Source organism: Bombina bombina, chromosome 2, assembly GCF_027579735.1.
Source record: "Bombina bombina isolate aBomBom1 chromosome 2, aBomBom1.pri, whole genome shotgun sequence".
NCBI lineage: Eukaryota > Metazoa > Chordata > Amphibia > Anura > Bombinatoridae > Bombina > Bombina bombina.
In genome coordinates this window covers 460,848,728-460,865,939 of record NC_069500.1, presented here as the reverse complement: position 1 = coordinate 460,865,939, position 17,212 = coordinate 460,848,728, and the positions used below count along the sequence as shown (strand labels likewise).

General features: G+C 43.0%; 1 protein-coding gene across 1 annotated transcript in view; it reads left to right on the top strand.

The window, feature by feature from the left end:
- Positions 1-17,212, top strand: part of ASPHD2 (aspartate beta-hydroxylase domain containing 2) — a 40,184-nt gene that overhangs the window by 17,889 nt on the left and 5,083 nt on the right. Inside the window, 1 exon segment of the mRNA XM_053702088.1 lies at positions 16,317-16,432. Within this exon segment, the coding sequence (XP_053558063.1) occupies positions 16,317-16,432 (116 nt within the window).

Below are 17,212 nucleotides of genomic sequence, written 5' to 3'. Positions count from 1 at the left end.
TCCTCACGTGTCAGTACCTTCGTCTCCCGCTCGGGAGGTGCATGAGATTGAGGCGCCAAGTACATCAAGGACCTTACAAATCACTTTACATGATATGGCTAATGTTATGAAAGAAGTATTATACAATATGCCAGAGTTAAGAGGCAAGCGCGACAGTTCTGGGTTAAGGACAGAGCGCGCCGATGACACGAGAGCCATGTCTGATACTGCGTCACAATTTGCAGAACATGAGGACGGAGAGCTTCATTCTGTGGGTGACGGTTCTGATTCGGGGAGACCGGATTCAGAAATTTCAAATTTTAAATTTAAGCTTGAGAACCTCCGCGTGTTGCTAGGGGAGGTGTTAGCAGCTCTGAATGATTGTGACACGGTGGCAATCCCAGAGAAATTATGTAAGCTGGATAAATACTACGCGGTGCCGGTGTGTACTGACGTTTTTCCTATACCAAAGAGGCTTACAGAGATTATTAGTAAGGAGTGGGATAGACCCGGTGTGCCTTTTTCCCCTCCTCCGATATTTAGAAAAATGTTCCCTATAGACGCCACCACACGAGACTTATGGCAGACGGTCCCTAAGGTGGAGGGAGCAGTTTCTACTTTAGCCAAGCGTACCACTATCCCGGTGGAGGATAGCTGTGCTTTCTCAGATCCAATGGATAAAAAATTAGAGGGTTATCTTAAGAAAATGTTTATTCAGCCCCTTGGGTTTTCAACATAGCTTATGTGTTTCCACCTTTTCCGTTGCTTCCTCGACTGATTGCCAGGATCAAACAGGAGAGAGCATCGGTGATTCTGATAGCGCCTGCGTGGCCACGCAGGACCTGGTATGCAGAGCTAGTGGACATGTCGTCCTGTCCACCATGGTCTCTACCCCTGAGGCAGGACCTTCTAATTCAGGGTCCTTTAAACCATCCAAACCTAATTTCTCTGAGGCTGACTGCTTGGAAATTGAATGCTTGATTCTATCAAAGCGTGGGTTTTCGGATTCGGTTATTGATACATTAATACAGGCTCGGAAACCTGTTACCAGAAAAATTTACCACAAGATATGGCGTAAATATTTATATTGGTGTGAATCCAAGAGTTACTCATGGAGTAAGGTTAGGATTCCTAGGATATTGGCTTTTCTACAAGAGGGTTTAGAAAAGGGCTTATCCACTAGTTCACTAAAGGGACAGATTTCTGCTCTGTCTATTCTTTTACACAAGCGTCTGGCAGAGAATCCAGACGTCCAGGCTTTTTGTCAGGCTTTGGCTAGGATTAAGCCTGTGTTTAAAGCTGTTGCTCCTCCGTGGAGCTTAAACTTGGTTCTTAAAGTTCTCCAGGGTGTTCTGTTTGAACCCCTTCATTCCATTGATATTAAGCTTTTATCTTGGAAAGTTCTGTTTTTGATGGCTATTTCCTCGGCTCGAAGAGTCTCTGAGTTATCTGCCTTACATTGTGATTCTCCTTATCTGATCTTTCATTCAGACAAGGTAGTCCTGCGTACTAAACCTGGGTTTTTACCTAAGGTTGTTTCTAACAAGAATATCAATCAAGAGATTGTTGTTCCATCCTTATGTCCTAATCCTTCTTCAAAGAAGGAACGTCTTTTGCATAATCTAGACGTGGTCCGTGCTCTGAAGTTCTACTTACAGGCAACTAAAGATTTTCGACAAACTTCTTCTCTGTTTGTCGTTTACTCTGGACAGAGGAGAGGTCAAAAGGCTTCGGCTACCTCTCTCTCTTTTTGGCTTCGTAGCATAATACGCTTAGCCTATGAGACTGCTGGACAGCAGCCTCCTGAAAGAATTACAGCTCATTCCACTAGAGCTGTGGCTTCCACCTGGGCCTTTAAGAATGAGGCCTCTGTTGAACAGATTTGCAAGGCTGCAACTTGGTCTTCACTTCATACTTTTTCCAAATTTGACACTTTTGCTTCTTCGGAGGCTGTTTTTGGGAGAAAGGTTCTACAGGCAGTGGTTCCTTCTGTTTAATGTTCCTGCCTTGTCCCTCCCATCATCCGTGTACTTTAGCTTTGGTATTGGTATCCCATAAGTAATGGATGACCCGTGGACTGAACACACTTAACAAGAGAAAACATAATTTATGCTTACCTGATAAATTTATTTCTCTTGTAGTGTGTTCAGTCCACAGCCCCGCCCTGTCTAGTTGAGGCAGGTTCTAAATTTTAAATTATAACTCCAGTCACCACTGCACCCTATAGTTTCTCCTTTCTCGTCTTGTTTCGGTCGAATGACTGGATATGACATGTGAGGGGAGGAGCTATATAGCAGCTCTGCTTGGGTGATCCTCTTGCAACTTCCTGTTGGGGAGGAGAATATATCCCATAAGTAATGGATGACCCGTGGACTGAACACACTACAAGAGAAATAAATTTATCAGGTAAGCATAAATTATGTTTTTTAATGGCAAAGATTACTTTTATGGCATTTGATTAGTAATGGTTTACCATCACTTTAAAGGCTACGCATATAACTTTATAGTTATTGAATGCACATATAGTATTAAGGTTGCAGGGTACCCTCTATCAGCTGTTTTCTCTTGCAAGGTGTATCCAGTCCACGGATTGATCCTTTACTTGTGGGATATTCTCATTCCCTACAGGAAGTAGCAAAGAGAACACACAGCAAAGCTGTCCATATAGCTCCCCCTCTAGCTCCACCCCCAGTCATTCTCTTTGCTGGCTCTAAGCACTAGGGTCTCTCTCGGGAGTGTAAAGTGAATGTGGTGTTAGAATTGTAGTTTTATTATCTTCAATCAAAAGTTTGTTATTTTAAATGGTACCAGTTTGTAGTATTTACTCTCTAGCAGAAAAGTGATGAAGATTTCTGCTGAGAGGAAAATGATTTTAGCATGTTGTAACTAAAATCCACTGCTGTTCTCACACAGGACTGAGGAGTACCAGAAAACTTCAGTTGGGGGGAACAGTTTGCAGGGTGATCTGCAATAAGGTATGTTAAGTCATTTATTTCTAGACAAGACTGAGATAATGCTAGAAGACTGACAAGATCCCCATGAGGGGAGGGTAAGCTATGTTCACAGACTTAGTAAGGAATTGAATGCTTACATAATAGGGCTAATATACTGGTTGACACTTATTCAGGACAATCGATTGTTTGGCTAAGGAAAAATCGTTTTGCAAGACACTTTGAAACTCCTTTTGGGGTTTTTTTCTGGGGTTATTACCACATGGCTGTTTTTTAGTCACTTAGGAGTTATTTACTAGGCCTCACAGCTCCAGAGTAGAGTGGGAGGGGCCCAATTGCCTCAGATGCACAGTTAGAATTGCAGAGAAGTTCATGCTGTTTCACATGGAGGGTCCTGCTGATGTTTGAGGGCCTAAAAGAAGCTATATTCCCCCAAATCTGATCCCTAAGGGAAGGTAGGGCCACAGCAAGGCTGTGGCAAGGTGCTGTAGTGATTTAACCAGGTGTTGGCTTTAGGCTGCTCCGGTTTGGGCATTAAGGGGTTAATCGTTTTGAAACTTGGGGTGCAATCTTATTAAGGCTTTAGCTACATACTGTGAAAATTTCACTGCATTTTTCACCGTTTTGTAAAATTGTGTGCTCTTTCTATCTCTTAAAGGCACAGTAACATTTTTTTTAAATTGTGTTTTTTATTTGATTAAAGTGATTCCAAGCCTGTTTGTGTACTCTACTAGTCTGTTAAACATGTCTGACACTAAGGAAAATCCTTGTTCAATGTGTTTAGAAGCCATGGTGGAACCCCCTCTCAGAATGTGTCCCACTTGTACTGATATGTCTATACACTTTAAAGATCATATTGTTGCACTTAAGAATGTGGCCCAAGATGATTCTCAGACTGAAGGTAACGAGGGTAGCCGGTCTGCCTCTCCCCAAGTGTCACAACCAGTTACTCCCCGCGCAAGCGACGCCTAGTACCTCTAGTCCGTCTAACCCTTTTACATTACAAGACTTAGCGGCAGTCATGGATAATTCTCTTACAGCCTTCTTATCAAAACTGCCCGTGTTACCTGCAAAGCGTGATAGCTCCGTTTTAAGAACAGATTATGAGCATTCTGACTCTTTGGTAGCCGTATCCGATATACCCTCACAACGCTCTGAAGTGGGAGCGAGGGATTTGATGTCTGAGGGAGAAGTCTGTGATTCAGGAAGGGTTCCTCCCCAGACAGATTCAGATACATTGGCTTTTAAATTTAAACTAGAACACCTCCGTGTTTTACTTAGGGAGGTATTAGCTACTCTGGATGACTGTGACCCTTTGGTGATCCCAGAGAAATTGTGTAAAATGGACAAGTACCTAGAGGTCCCTGTTTACACGGATGTTTCCGGTCCCTAAGAGGATTGCGGATATCGTTACTAGGGAGTGGAATAGGCCAGGTGTCCCTTTTGTCCCCCCTCCTGTTTTTAAGGAAATGTTCCCCATATCTGACCTCATGCGGGACTCGTGGCAGACGGTCCCTAAAGTGGAGGGGGCTGTTTCTACACTAGCTAAACGCACAACCATACCAATTGAAGACAGTTGTGCTTTTAAAGACCCTATGGATAAAAAATTAGAGGGTTTACTTAAGAAAATTTTTGTTCAACAAGGTTTTCTTCTCCAACCTATCCTGCATTATTCCTGTAACTACTGCAGCTGCTTTCTGGTTTGAGGCGCTGGAAGACTCGCTCCAGACGGAGACCTCATATGAGGAAATTATGGATAGAATTAAGGCTCTAAAGCTAGCTAATTCTTTTATCACTGACGCCGCTTTCCAAATAGCTAAGTTAGCGGCAAACAAAATTCAGGTTTCACCATTTTGGCGCGCAGGGCGCTATGGCTAAAGTCCTGCTCGGCCAATGTGTCGTCTAAATCCAAGCTTTGAACATTCCTTTCAAAGGCAAGACCCTATTCGGGCCTGAATTGAAAGAGATTATTTCAGATATCACCGGGGGAAAAGGCCATGCTCTCCCTCAGGACAAAGCCTTTAAAACAAAGAACAAAGCTAATTTTCGTTCCTTTCGCAATTTCAGGAACAGCCCCGCTTCATCCTCTCCGGCTGCAAAGCAAGAGGGTAACGCTTCACCGCCCAAGGCAAACTGGAAACCTTACCAGGGCTGGAATAAGGGTAAACAGGCCAAAAAGCCTGCAGCTTGCCACCAAGACAGCATGAAGGGGTAGCCCCCGATCCGGGACCGGATCTAGTAGGGGGCAGACTCTCTCTTCACTCAGGCCTGGGCAAGAGATGTACACGATCCTTGGGCATTAGAGATTGTAGCCCAGGGATACCTTCTAGAATTCAAGGACTCTGTCTACAGATCAGACAAAGAAAGAGGCGTTTTTACGCTGTGTAGAAGATCTACATACAATGGGAGTGATCCACCCAGTTCCAATTGCAGAACAAGGACTGGGGTTTTACTCAAACCTGTTTGTGGTTCCCAAAAAAGAAGTAACTTTCAGACCAATCCTGGATCTCAAAATTCTAAACAAATTCCTCAGAGTCCCATCATTCAAGATGGAGACCATTCGGACAATCTTACCAATGATCCAGGAGGGTCAATATATGACTACCGTGGATCTAAAGGATGCGTATCTGCACATTCCTATCCACAAAGATCATCACCAGTTTCTCAGGTTCGCCTTTCTGGACAAGCATTTTCAGTTTGTGGCTCTTCCTTTCGGGTTGGCCACTGCTCCCAGAATTTTCACAAAGGTGCTAGGGTCCCTCCTGGCGGTTCTAAGACCGCGGGGCATAGCAGTGGCGCCTTACCTAGACGACATCTTAATTCAGGCGTCAACTTTCCAATGAACCAAGTCTCACACGGATATTGTATTGGCCTTTCTGAGGTCTCACGGGTGGAAGGTGAACATCAAAAAGAGTTCTCTCTCCCCCTCACAAGAGTTCCATTCCTAGGAACCCTGATAGACTCAGTAGAAATTAAAATATTTCTGATGGAGGTCAGAAAGCTAAAACTCTTAACTACTTGCCGAGCTCTTTATTCCATTCCTCGGCCATCTGTGGCTCAGTGCATGGAGACAATCGGACTAATGGTTGCGGCAATGGACATAGTCCCTTTTGCTCGGATACACCTCAGACCACTGCAACTATGCATGCTCAAACAGTGGAATGGGGATTATGCAGATTTGTCTCCTCAAATTCAGTTGGACCAGGAGACCAGAGATTCTCTTCTCTGGTGGTTGTCTCAGGATCACCTGTCTCAAGGAATATGTTTTCCGCAGGCCAGAGTGGATCATTGTAACGACCGACGCCAGTCTGTTAGGCTGGGGTGCGGTCTGGGACTCCCTGAAAGCTCAGGGCTTATGGTCTCGGGAAGAAACTCTTCTCCCGATAAACATTCTGGAACTGAGGGCAATATTCAACGCTCTTCAGGCATGGCCTCAACTAGCGGCGGCCAAATTCATCAGATTTCAGTCGGACAACATCACGACTGTAGCTTACGTCAATCATCAGGGGGGGAACAAAGAGTTCCCTAGCGATGACGGAAGTAACCAAAATAATCAGGTGGGCGGAGGATCACTCCTGCCATCTCTCAGCAATTCACATCCCAGGAGTAGACAACTGGGAGGCGGATTTTCTAAGTCGTCAGACTTTTCACACAAGGGAGTGGGAACTCCACCCAGAGGTATTTGCCCAGCTGACTCAGCTATGGGGCACCCCAGAGTTGGATCTGATGGCGTCCCGTCAGAACACCAAACTTCCTCTCTACGGGTCCAAGGCGGTATTGGTAGATGCTCTAGCAGCGCCTTGGTCCTTCAATCTGGCTTATGTTTTTCCACCGTTTCCTCTCCTCCCGCGTTTGGTTGCCAGAATCAAGCAGGAGAAGACTTCGGTGATTCTGATAGCGCCTGCGTGGCCACGCAGGACTTGGTATGCAGACCTAGTGGACATGTCATCTGTCCCACCATGGACACTGCCAATGAGGCAGGATCTTCTAATACAGGGTCCGTTCAAGCATCCAAATTTAGTTTCTCTACGTCTGACTGCTTGGAGATTGAACGCTTAATTCTATCAAAGCGTGGGTTCTCTGAGTCAGTTATAGATACTCTGATTCAGGCTAGAAAGCCTGTCACCAGGAAAATCTACCATAAGATATGGCGGAAATATCTTTGTTGGTGTGAATCCAAGGGTTACTCATGGAGTAAGATTAGGATTCCCAGGATATTGTCCTTTCTCCAAGAAGGACTGGAGAAAGTATTGTCAGCTAGTTCCTTAAAAGGACAAATATCTGCTCTGTCTATCCTATTACACAAGCGTCTGGCAGAGGTACCAGACGTTCAAGCGTTTGCTCAGGCTTTAGTCAGAATCAAGCCTGTCTATAAACCTGTGGCTCCGCCATGGAGTTTGAATCTAGTTCTTACAGTTCTTCAAGGGGTTCCGTTTGAACCTTTACATTCCATAGACATTAAGTTGTTATCTTGGAAAGTTTTGTTTTTGATAGCTATCTCTTCTGCTCGAAGAGTTTCAGAATTATCTGCCTTACAGTGTGATTCACCTTACCTGGTGTTCCACGCATATAAGGTAGTTTTGCGTACCAAGCCTGGTTTTCTTCCTAAAGTTGTTTCTAACAAGAATATTAACCAGGAAATAGTTGTTCCTTCTCTGTGTCCTAATCCATCTTCGAAGAAGGAACGTCTATTACACAATCTTGATGTAGTTCGTGCTTTAAAGTTCTATTTTCAAGCAACTAAGGATTTCAGACAAACATCTTCCTTGTTTGTTATCTATTCTGGTAAGAGGAGAGGTCAGAAAGCGACTGCTACCTCTCTTTCCTTTTGGCTGAAAAGCATCATCCGTTTGGCCTATGAGACTACTGGCCAGCAGCCTCCTGAAAGAATTACTGCTCATTCTACCAGAGCAGTGGCTTCCACATGGGCTTTCAAAAATGAGGCTTCTGTTGAACAGATTTGTAAGGCAGCGACTTGGTCTTCACTGCATACTTTTGCCAAATTTTACAAATTCGATACTTTTGCTTCTTCGGAAGCTATTTTTGGGAGAAAGGTTTTGCAAGCAGTGGTGCCTTCCATTTAAGGTACCTGTCTTGTTCGTCCCTACATCCGTGTCCTAAAGCTTTGGTATTGGTATCCCACAAGTAAAGAATGAATCCGTGGACTGGATACACCTTGCAAGAGAAAACAGAATTTATGCTTACCTGATAAATTACTTTCTCTTGCGGTGTATCCAGTCCACGGCCCGCCCTGGCATTTAAGTCAGGTAAAAATGTTTTTGTTTAAACTACAGTCACCACTGCACCCTATGGCTTCTCCTTTTTCTTCCTAACCTTTGGTCGAATGACTGGGGGGTGGAGCTAGAGGGGGAGCTATATGGACAGCTTTGCTGTGTGCTCTCTTTGCTACTTCCTGTAGGGACTGAGAATATCCCACAAGTAAAGGATGAATCCGTGGACTGGATACACCACAAGAGAAAGTAATTTATCAGGTAAGCATAAATTCTGTTTCTCCAACATAGGTGTGTCCGGTCCACGGCGTCATCCTTACTTGTGGGATATTCTCTTCCCCAACAGGAAATGGCAAAGAGCCCAGCAAAGCTGGTCACATGATCCCTCCTAGGCTCCGCCTACCCCAGTCATTCTCTTTGCCGTTGTACAGGCAACATCTCCACGGAGATGGCTTAGAGTTTTTTAGTGTTTAACTGTAGTTTTTATTATTCAATCAAGAGTTTGTTATTTTAAAATAGTGCTGGTATGTACTATTTACTCAGAAACAGAAAAGAGATGAAGATTTCTGTTTGTATGAGGAAAATGATTTTAGCACCGTAACTAAAATCCATGGCTGTTCCACACAGGACTGTTGAGAGCAATTAACTTCAGTTGGGGGAACAGTGTGCAGTCTCTTACTGCTTGAGGTATGACACATTCTAACAAGACGATGTAATGCTGGAAGCTGTCATTTTCCCTATGGGATCCGGTAAGCCATGTTTATCAAGATAGTAAATAAGGGCTTCACAAGGGCTTATTAAGACTGTAGACTTTTTCTGGGCTAAATCGATTCATTATTAACACATATTTAGCCTTGAGGAATAATTTATTCTGGGTATTTTGATATGATTATATCGGCAGGCACTGTTTTAGACACCTTATTCTTTAGGGGCTTTCCCTAATCATAGTCAGAGCCTCATTTTCGCGCCGGTATGGCGCACTTGTTTTTGAGGACAGCATGGCATGCAGCTGCATGTGTGTGGAGCTCTGATACATAGAAAAGTCTTTCTGAAGGCATCATTTGGTATCGTATTCCCCTTTGGGCTTGGTTGGGTCTCAGCAAAGCAGATTCCAGGGACTGTAAAGGGGTTAAATATAAAAACGGCTCCGGTTCCGTTATTTTAAGGGTTAAAGCTTCCAAATTCGGTGTGCAATACTTTTAAGGCTTTAAGACACTGTGGTGAAATTTTGGTGAATTTTGAACAATTCCTTCATACTTTTTCGCAATTGCAGTAATAAAGTGTGTTTAGTTTAAAATTTAAAGTGACAGTAACGGTTTTATTTTAAAACGTTTTTTGTGCTTTGTTATCAAGTTTATGCCTGTTTAACATGTCTGAACTACCAGATAGATTGTGTTCTGACTGTGGGGAAACCAAGGTTCCTTCTCATTTAACTATATGTATTTTATGTCATAAAAATATTTAGTAAAAATGATGCCCAAGATGATTCCTCAAGTGAGGGGAGTAAGCATGGTACTGCATCATCCCCTCCTTCGTCTACACCAGTCTTGCCCATACAGGAGGCCCCTAGTACATCTAGTGCGCCAATACTCCTTACTATGCAACATTTAACGGCTGTAATGGATAATTCTATCAAAAACATTTTAGCCAATATGCCCACTTATCAGCGAAAGCGCGACTGCTCTGTTTTAGAAAATTCTGTAGAGCATGAGAACGCTGATGATATGGTTTCTGAAGGGCCCCTACACCAGTCTGAGGGGGCCAGGGAGGTTTTGTCTGAGGGAGAAATTTCAGATTCAGGAAACATTTCTCAACAAGCTGAACCTGATGTGATTACTTTTAAATTTAAGTTGGAACATCTCCGCGCTCTGCTTAAGGAGGTGTTATCCAATTTGGATGATTGTGATTATCTGGTCATTCCAGAACCACTATGTAAAATGGAAAAGTTCTTAGAGGCCCCGGGGCCCCCCGAAGCTTTTCCTATATCCAAGCGGGTGGCGTACATTGTTAGTAAAGTATGGGACAGGCCCGGTATTCCTTTAGTACCTCCCCCCATTTTTAAAAAAATTGTTTTCCTATAGTCGACCCCAGAAAGGACTGATGGCAGACAGTCCCCAAGGTCGAGGGGGCGGTTTCTACTCTACACAAGCGCGCCACTATACCCATAGAAGATAGTTGTGCTTTCCAAGATCCTATGGATAAAAAATTAGAAGGTCTGCTAAAAAAGATGTTTGTTCAGCAAGGTTCCCTTCTACAACCAATTGCATGCATTGTCCCTGTCACTGCAGCCGCGTGTTTCTAGTTTGATGAGCTAGGAAAGGCGATTATTAGTAATTCTTCTTCTTATGAGGAGATTATGGACAGAATTCGTGCTCTTAAATTGGCTAATTCTTTCACCCTAGACGCCACCTTGCAATTGGCTAGGTTAGCGGCGAAAAAATTCTGGGTTTGCTATTGTGGCGCAGAGCGCTTTGGTTAAAATCTTGGGCAGCGGATGCGTCTTCCAAGAACAAATTGCTTGACATTCCTTTCAAGGGGAAAACACTCTTTGGCCCTGACTTGAAAGAGATTATCTCTGATATCACTGGGGGCAAGGGCCACGCCCTTCCTCAGGATAGGTCTTTTCAAGACCAAAAATAAACCTAAGTTTCGTCCCTTTCGCAGAAACGGATCAGCCCCAAGGGCTACGTCCTCTAAGCAGGAAGGTAATACTTCTCAAGCCAATCCAGCCTGGAGACCTATGCAAGGCTGGAACAAAGGAAAGCAGGCCAGGAAACCTGCCACTGCTACCAAGACAGCATGAAATGCGGGCCCCCGATCCGGGACCGGATCTGGTGGGGGGCAGACTCTCTCTCTTCGCTCAGGCTTGGGCAAGAGATGTTCTGGATCCTTGGGCGCTAGAAATAGTCTCCCAAGGTTATTCTCTGGAGTTCAAGGGGCTTCCTCCAAGGGGGAGGTTCCACAGGTCTCAGTTGTCTTCAGACCACATAAGAAGACAGGCATTCTTACATTGGGTAGAAGACCTGCTAAAAATGGGAGTGATTCATCCTGTTCCATTAGGAGAACAAGGGATGGGGTTCTACTCCAATCTGTTCATAGTTCCCAAAAAAGAGGGAACGTTCAGACCAATCTTAGATCTCAAGATCTTGAACAAGTTTCTCAAGGTTCCATCGTTCAAGATGGAAACCATTAGAACACTTCTTCCTTCCATCCAGGAAGGTCAATTCATGACCAAGGTGGATTTCAAGGATGCGTATCTACATATTCCTATCCACAAGGAACATCATCGGTTCCTAAGGTTTGCATTCCTGGACAAGCATTTCCAGTTCGTGGCGTTTTCTTTCGGATTAGCCACTGCTCCTAGGATTTTCTCATAGGTACTAGGGTCCCTTCTGGCGGTGCTAAGACCAAGGGGCATTGCTGTAGTACCTTACTTGGACGACATTCTGATTCGAGCGTCGTCCCTTCCTCAAGTAAAGGCTCACACGGACATTGTCCTGGCCTTTCTCAGATCTCACGGATGGAAAGTGAACGTGGAAAAGAGTTCTCTATCTCCGTCAACGAGGGTTCCCTTCTTGGGAACTATAATAGACTCCTTAGAAATGAGGATTTTTCTGACAGAAGCCAGAAAAACAAAACTTCTAGACTCTTGTCGGATACTTCATTCCGTTCCTCTTCCTTCCATAGCGCAGTGCATGGAAGTGATAGGTTTGATGGTAGCGGCAATGGACATAGTTCCTTTTGTGCGCATTCATCTAAGACCATTACAACTGTTCATGCTCAGTCAGTGGAATGGGGACTATTCAGACTTGTCTCCGAAGATACAAGTAAATCAGAGGACCAGAGACTCATTCCGTTGGTGGCTGTCCCTGGACAACCTGTCACAAGGGATGACCTTCCGCAGACCAGAGTGGGTCATTGTCACGACCGACGCCAGTCTGATGGGCTGGGGCGCGGTCTGGGGATCCCTGAAAGCTCAGGGTCTTTGGTCTCGGGTAGAATCTCTTCTACCGATAAATATTCTGGAACTGAGAGCGATATTCAATGCTCTCAAAGCTTGGCCTCAGCTAGCGAGGGCCAAGTTCATACATCAACCATCAGGGGGGAACAAGGAGTTCCCTACCGATGGAAGAAGTGACCAAAATCATTCTAGGGGCGGAGTCTCACTCCTGCCACCTGTCTGCTATCCACATCCCAGGAGTGGAAAATTGGGAAGCGGATTTTCTGAGTCGTCAGACATTGCATCCGGGGGAGTGGGAACTCCATCCGGAAATCTTTGCCCAAGTCACTCAACCGTGGGGCATTCCAGACATGGATCTGATGGCCTCTCGTCAGAACTTCAGAGTTCCTTACTACGGGTACAGATCCAGGGATCCCAAGGCGGCTCTAGTGGATGCACTAGTAGCACCTTGGACCTTCAAACTAGCTTATGTGTTCCCGCCGTTTCCTCTCATCCCCAGGCTGGTAGCCAGGATCAATCAGGAGAGGGCGTCGGTGATTTTGATAGCTCCTGCGTGGCCACGCAGGACTTGGTATGCAGATCTGGTGAATATGTCATCGGCTCCACCATGGAAGCTACCTTTGAGACGAGACCTTCTTGTTCTAGGTCCGTTCGACCCACTCCAGCTGACTGCTTGGAGATTGAACGCTTGATCTTATCAAAGCGAGGGTTCTCAGATTCTGTTATTAATACTCTTGTTCAGGCCTGAAAGCCTGTAACCAGAAAAATTACCACATAATTTGGTATATCTGTTGGTGTGAATCTGCAGGATTCCCTTGGGACAAGGTTAAGATTCCTAAGAGTCTATCCTTCCTTCGAGAAGGATTGGAAAAAGGATTATCTGCTAGTCCCTTGATGGGACAGATTTCTGCCTTGTCTGTGTTACTTCACAAAAAGCTGGCAGCTGTGCCAGATGTTCTAGCCTTTGTTCAGGCTCTGGTTAGAATCAAGCCTGTTTACAAAATTTTGACTCCTCCTTGGAGTCTCAACCTAGTTCTTTCAGTTCTTCAGGGGGTTCCGTTTGAACCCTTACATTCCGTTGATATTAAGTTATTATCTTGGAAAGTTTTGTTTTTGGTTGCAATTTCTTCTGCTAGAAGAGTTTCAGAATTATCTGCTCTGCAGTGTTCTTCTCCTTATCTGGTGTTCCATGCAGATAAGGTGGTTTTGCGTACTAAACCTGGTTTTCTTCCAAAAGTTGTTTCTAACAAAAACATTAACCAGGAGATAGTTGTGCCTTCTTTGTGTCCTAATCCAGTTTCAAAGAAGGAACGTTTGTTGCACAACTTGGATGTAGTTCGTGCTCTCAAATTTTACTTAGCAGCTACTAAGGATTTCAGACAAACTTCGTCTTTGTTTGTTGTTTATTCTGGTAAACGGAGAGGTCAAAAAAGCAACTTCTACCTCTCTCTCCTTCTGGATTAAAAGCATTATCCGATTGGCTTATGAGACTGCCGGACGGCAGCCTCCTGAAAGAATCACAGCGCACTCCACTAGGGCTGTGGCTTCCACATGGGCCTTCAAGAACGAGGCTTCTGTTGATCAGATATGTAAGGCAGCGACTTGGTCTTCACTGCACACTTTTTCTAAATTTTACAAATTTGATACTTTTGCTTCTTCTGAGGCTATTTTTGGGAGAAAGGTTTTGCAAGCCGTGGTGCCTTCCATTTAGGTGACCTGATTTGCTCCCTCCCTTCATCCGTGTCCTAAAGCTTTGGTATTGGTTCCCACAAGTAAGGATGACGCCGTGGACCGGACACACCTATGTTGGAGAAAACAGAATTTATGTTTACCTGATAAATTACTTTCTCCAACGGTGTGTCCGGTCCACGGCCCGCCCTGGTTTTTTTTTAATCAGGTCTGATAATTTATTTTCTTTAACTACAGTCACCACGGTAACATATGGTTTCTCCTATGCAAATATTCCTCCTTAACGTCGGTCGAATGACTGGGGTAGGCGGAGCCTAGGAGGGATCATGTGACCAGCTTTGCTGGGCTCTTTGCCATTTCCTGTTGGGGAAGAGAATATCCCACAAGTAAGGATGACGCCGTGGACCGGACACACCGTTGGAGAAAGTAATTTATCAGGTAAACATAAATTCTGTTTTTTCCCCCCCAGACGGCTCTTTTAAGTTGTGGTCACTTGTGTGCACACCTACCAGAAGTCCCCAAAACACACGTTAACATTTTAGTTTGTGTAACAAGTTTTCCTAGGGCCACAAACAGTATTGCACAAATTCTTATTTCGTTATTTTTTCTGCTGGGGCCACGAAAATCCCTTTGTTAATCTATTAGAAGACTGCAGATAATGTTGTAATTGCAAGGTGCTTGCTGTCACTTTAATTTACACAAAGAGCTTAAAAGTAAAATACATCATGTGATCATGGTGATAGGAAACTAGTTGTGATTTCACTTTAGAGAAACACATTTTTGGGCACAATTTGCATTTAACATGCAAGCTATCTCTGTGTGTCTATTGAGTTAAACTCGGGAAGACAGAGTAACTGGAAAAATGCAAAGCTTGCAACAAAACAGACTTTCTAAGACATTCCATGGAAAAAAGTATCTTGGATTAAAGAAGTCATAGGTTTATATCCTTTAAAGGGATATGTAAGTGAATTTAAAGTATCATTGTAATTGCAGAACAAGAGAATGCTGTTTTAACAAGACTAACTGATTTTGCTTCATTTTTATTTGCTAAATAAAAATACACACATACCATAGATCTTCTAATCCTGCCCCCTCACTCAGGCTGCTTTTTCTCTTCAACACAGCTTTGCTCAGTGCAGCCAATCAAAAGCTGCTTAGACCCGGTACAAGGCTGCACTGCTGCTTGATTAGAACTTTCAGCTAAGGTAAGTTTGCATTTTTATTTAGCAAAAAATAGCAATTCTAATCATAAAATGTGCAAAATAATTTATCTTTGTTAAAACAGCATTTTCTTTTTGTAATGGATGTGATGTCTTTGATTTAATGCATCACTGCCATGGGGATACTAGAGGAGGCCATTAATATAAAGTATAGACCGTTCAGAATTAGCTTGCATATGAATTAGGATATATGTACCATTTCAATGATATTAGCAAAAAAAAAACAGGAAGAAGTTCATAAATGCTTGTTATGCATAAGATTTTACCTTTTTTTTATTTCCATGATACTAAGTTCCTACTTGGAATTAAGTAGCATTTAGCGATTACAGATAAAGGTATAAAACTGTAATCCCTCTCATGCACTAGTACATTTGGATCCCCACGTGCAGCCCCCCTCTCTATTCCACAAAAAGTGTCTATTTTGGTTTATTCCTGATATTTTTATTGGGATGTTGTCAAGCTTCCGCATAGGGCAACTTGGAAAATTTCCAGAGACATAAGAAATCACCTGATTAGATGGGGAAATGCTTACTTTTTTTGTATTGAGGGTTTCATAACATTAACATAAGAGTTTCAAAATGCCCAGGTGTTGTGCCAGAAGCAGAAATCCTATTGCTAAAGACATAATGGAAGTTAGATTGGTATATGACTTCTATCCAGTAAGCTTGCTTTGTGTGATTCAAAATATAAAAAAGACGTTTTCATAGCATTTCTCTGGACCCATCTTGGACATAGCTTGATCTGGTTTTTGCATCTGGGCCTTCTGTTTGGTCAGAAAAATTGACTTCCTCAGATTCCTGTCTCATGGTCCTTTGCTTCAACGTCTCCTCAGAATGGTGTTGATATAAATGTGTCTTTTAGCATCATGAAAGTAAAGGTTTCAATTCTAAATGGACATGAAAGTCAAAATTTTAAATTTCATGATTTAGACAGGGCATGCAATTTAAAGAGGCTTTTCAATGTACTTATATTGTCAAATTTACTTTATTCTGTTGGTTTCATTTGCTGGAATGTATAACTAGGAAAGCTCAGGCAATGCAATACTATGAGCTAGCTGGTGATTGGTGCCTATGCTCATATACATATTAACATTGGGTCGCAAGATGCGGTCAGCTATGCCCTAGCTAATGCACTGCCTTCAGCAGAGAGGAGCAGCCAGCTATAGTATTAAATAGTTTATCTTTGCCTTCCTTTTATAACTATATTGGCTTATTAACAAGCAAGTATCTTGGTTTAACATTATATGGATCTTTTGGCAATCACTTGCATACATTATTATTATTAAAGGTCTACGAATCCCAAGTAATTGTGAGCTGGTGGTTGGCGGAGAGCCTCAGTGCTGGGCAGAAGGGCACTGCCTTCTCTTTGATGATTCTTTCCTGCACACAGCATTTCATGAAGGTAAGAATACAATCTAACAAGAATTTGTGCTTTACTGTATATAAAGGTTTTTCATGATCCTACTATATTAAATTTGTTAATAAAACGATTTACTGTAATAAAATATTTCCAAAAGGGCATCAAACTGATATAAGCATTCATTTCTAGGTCTCAAGCGAGGTAAAGTAATCATTTTATAAGCCTATAAGCCAAGAATCCAACGAACTAGAATAGAAAAATGCCAGGGAAAAAAAAGAATATAAAAGGAAAAGTGTATAAAAAAAGGATACAAGACTGAAGAGGCCAGGAAACTGTTATAATCCTTTCAGAGACCTAAAACATCAGCATATATTCTGTCCTTAATTGCCTGAGAATTCCTGCATATGCCATATTTTCACCTAATATCTAGTGTCTTGTAGATCTTACAAATATTTCTTTATAGGGAAGAAGATCTTTTAAAACAGCAATACTTAGATGCCAGTTGCTACACAAACAATAGCGACACTGCCATTTTTTGTAAAGGTTTTATTTTAGAGTCCAGCCCATAGTCGGCTATTTAGTCAGAGCATACAATTTGCAGGTCACTAAATAGGTCCTTTATACAGTCAGCCCACAGGGATTTTCTGAGCGTTGTCTCTAAAACACTTGTGTTCTAGCCTTTGAAAAATCTCCCCACCACAAATAAACCACCAATGAAAACACCTTCCTAAAATTAACCCAGCACCAGTCAACTATTAAAAGACCCACTACATTAGATTACAAAAAAATTAAAGTAATAAAAGTTATATTTAAAAAAAATAA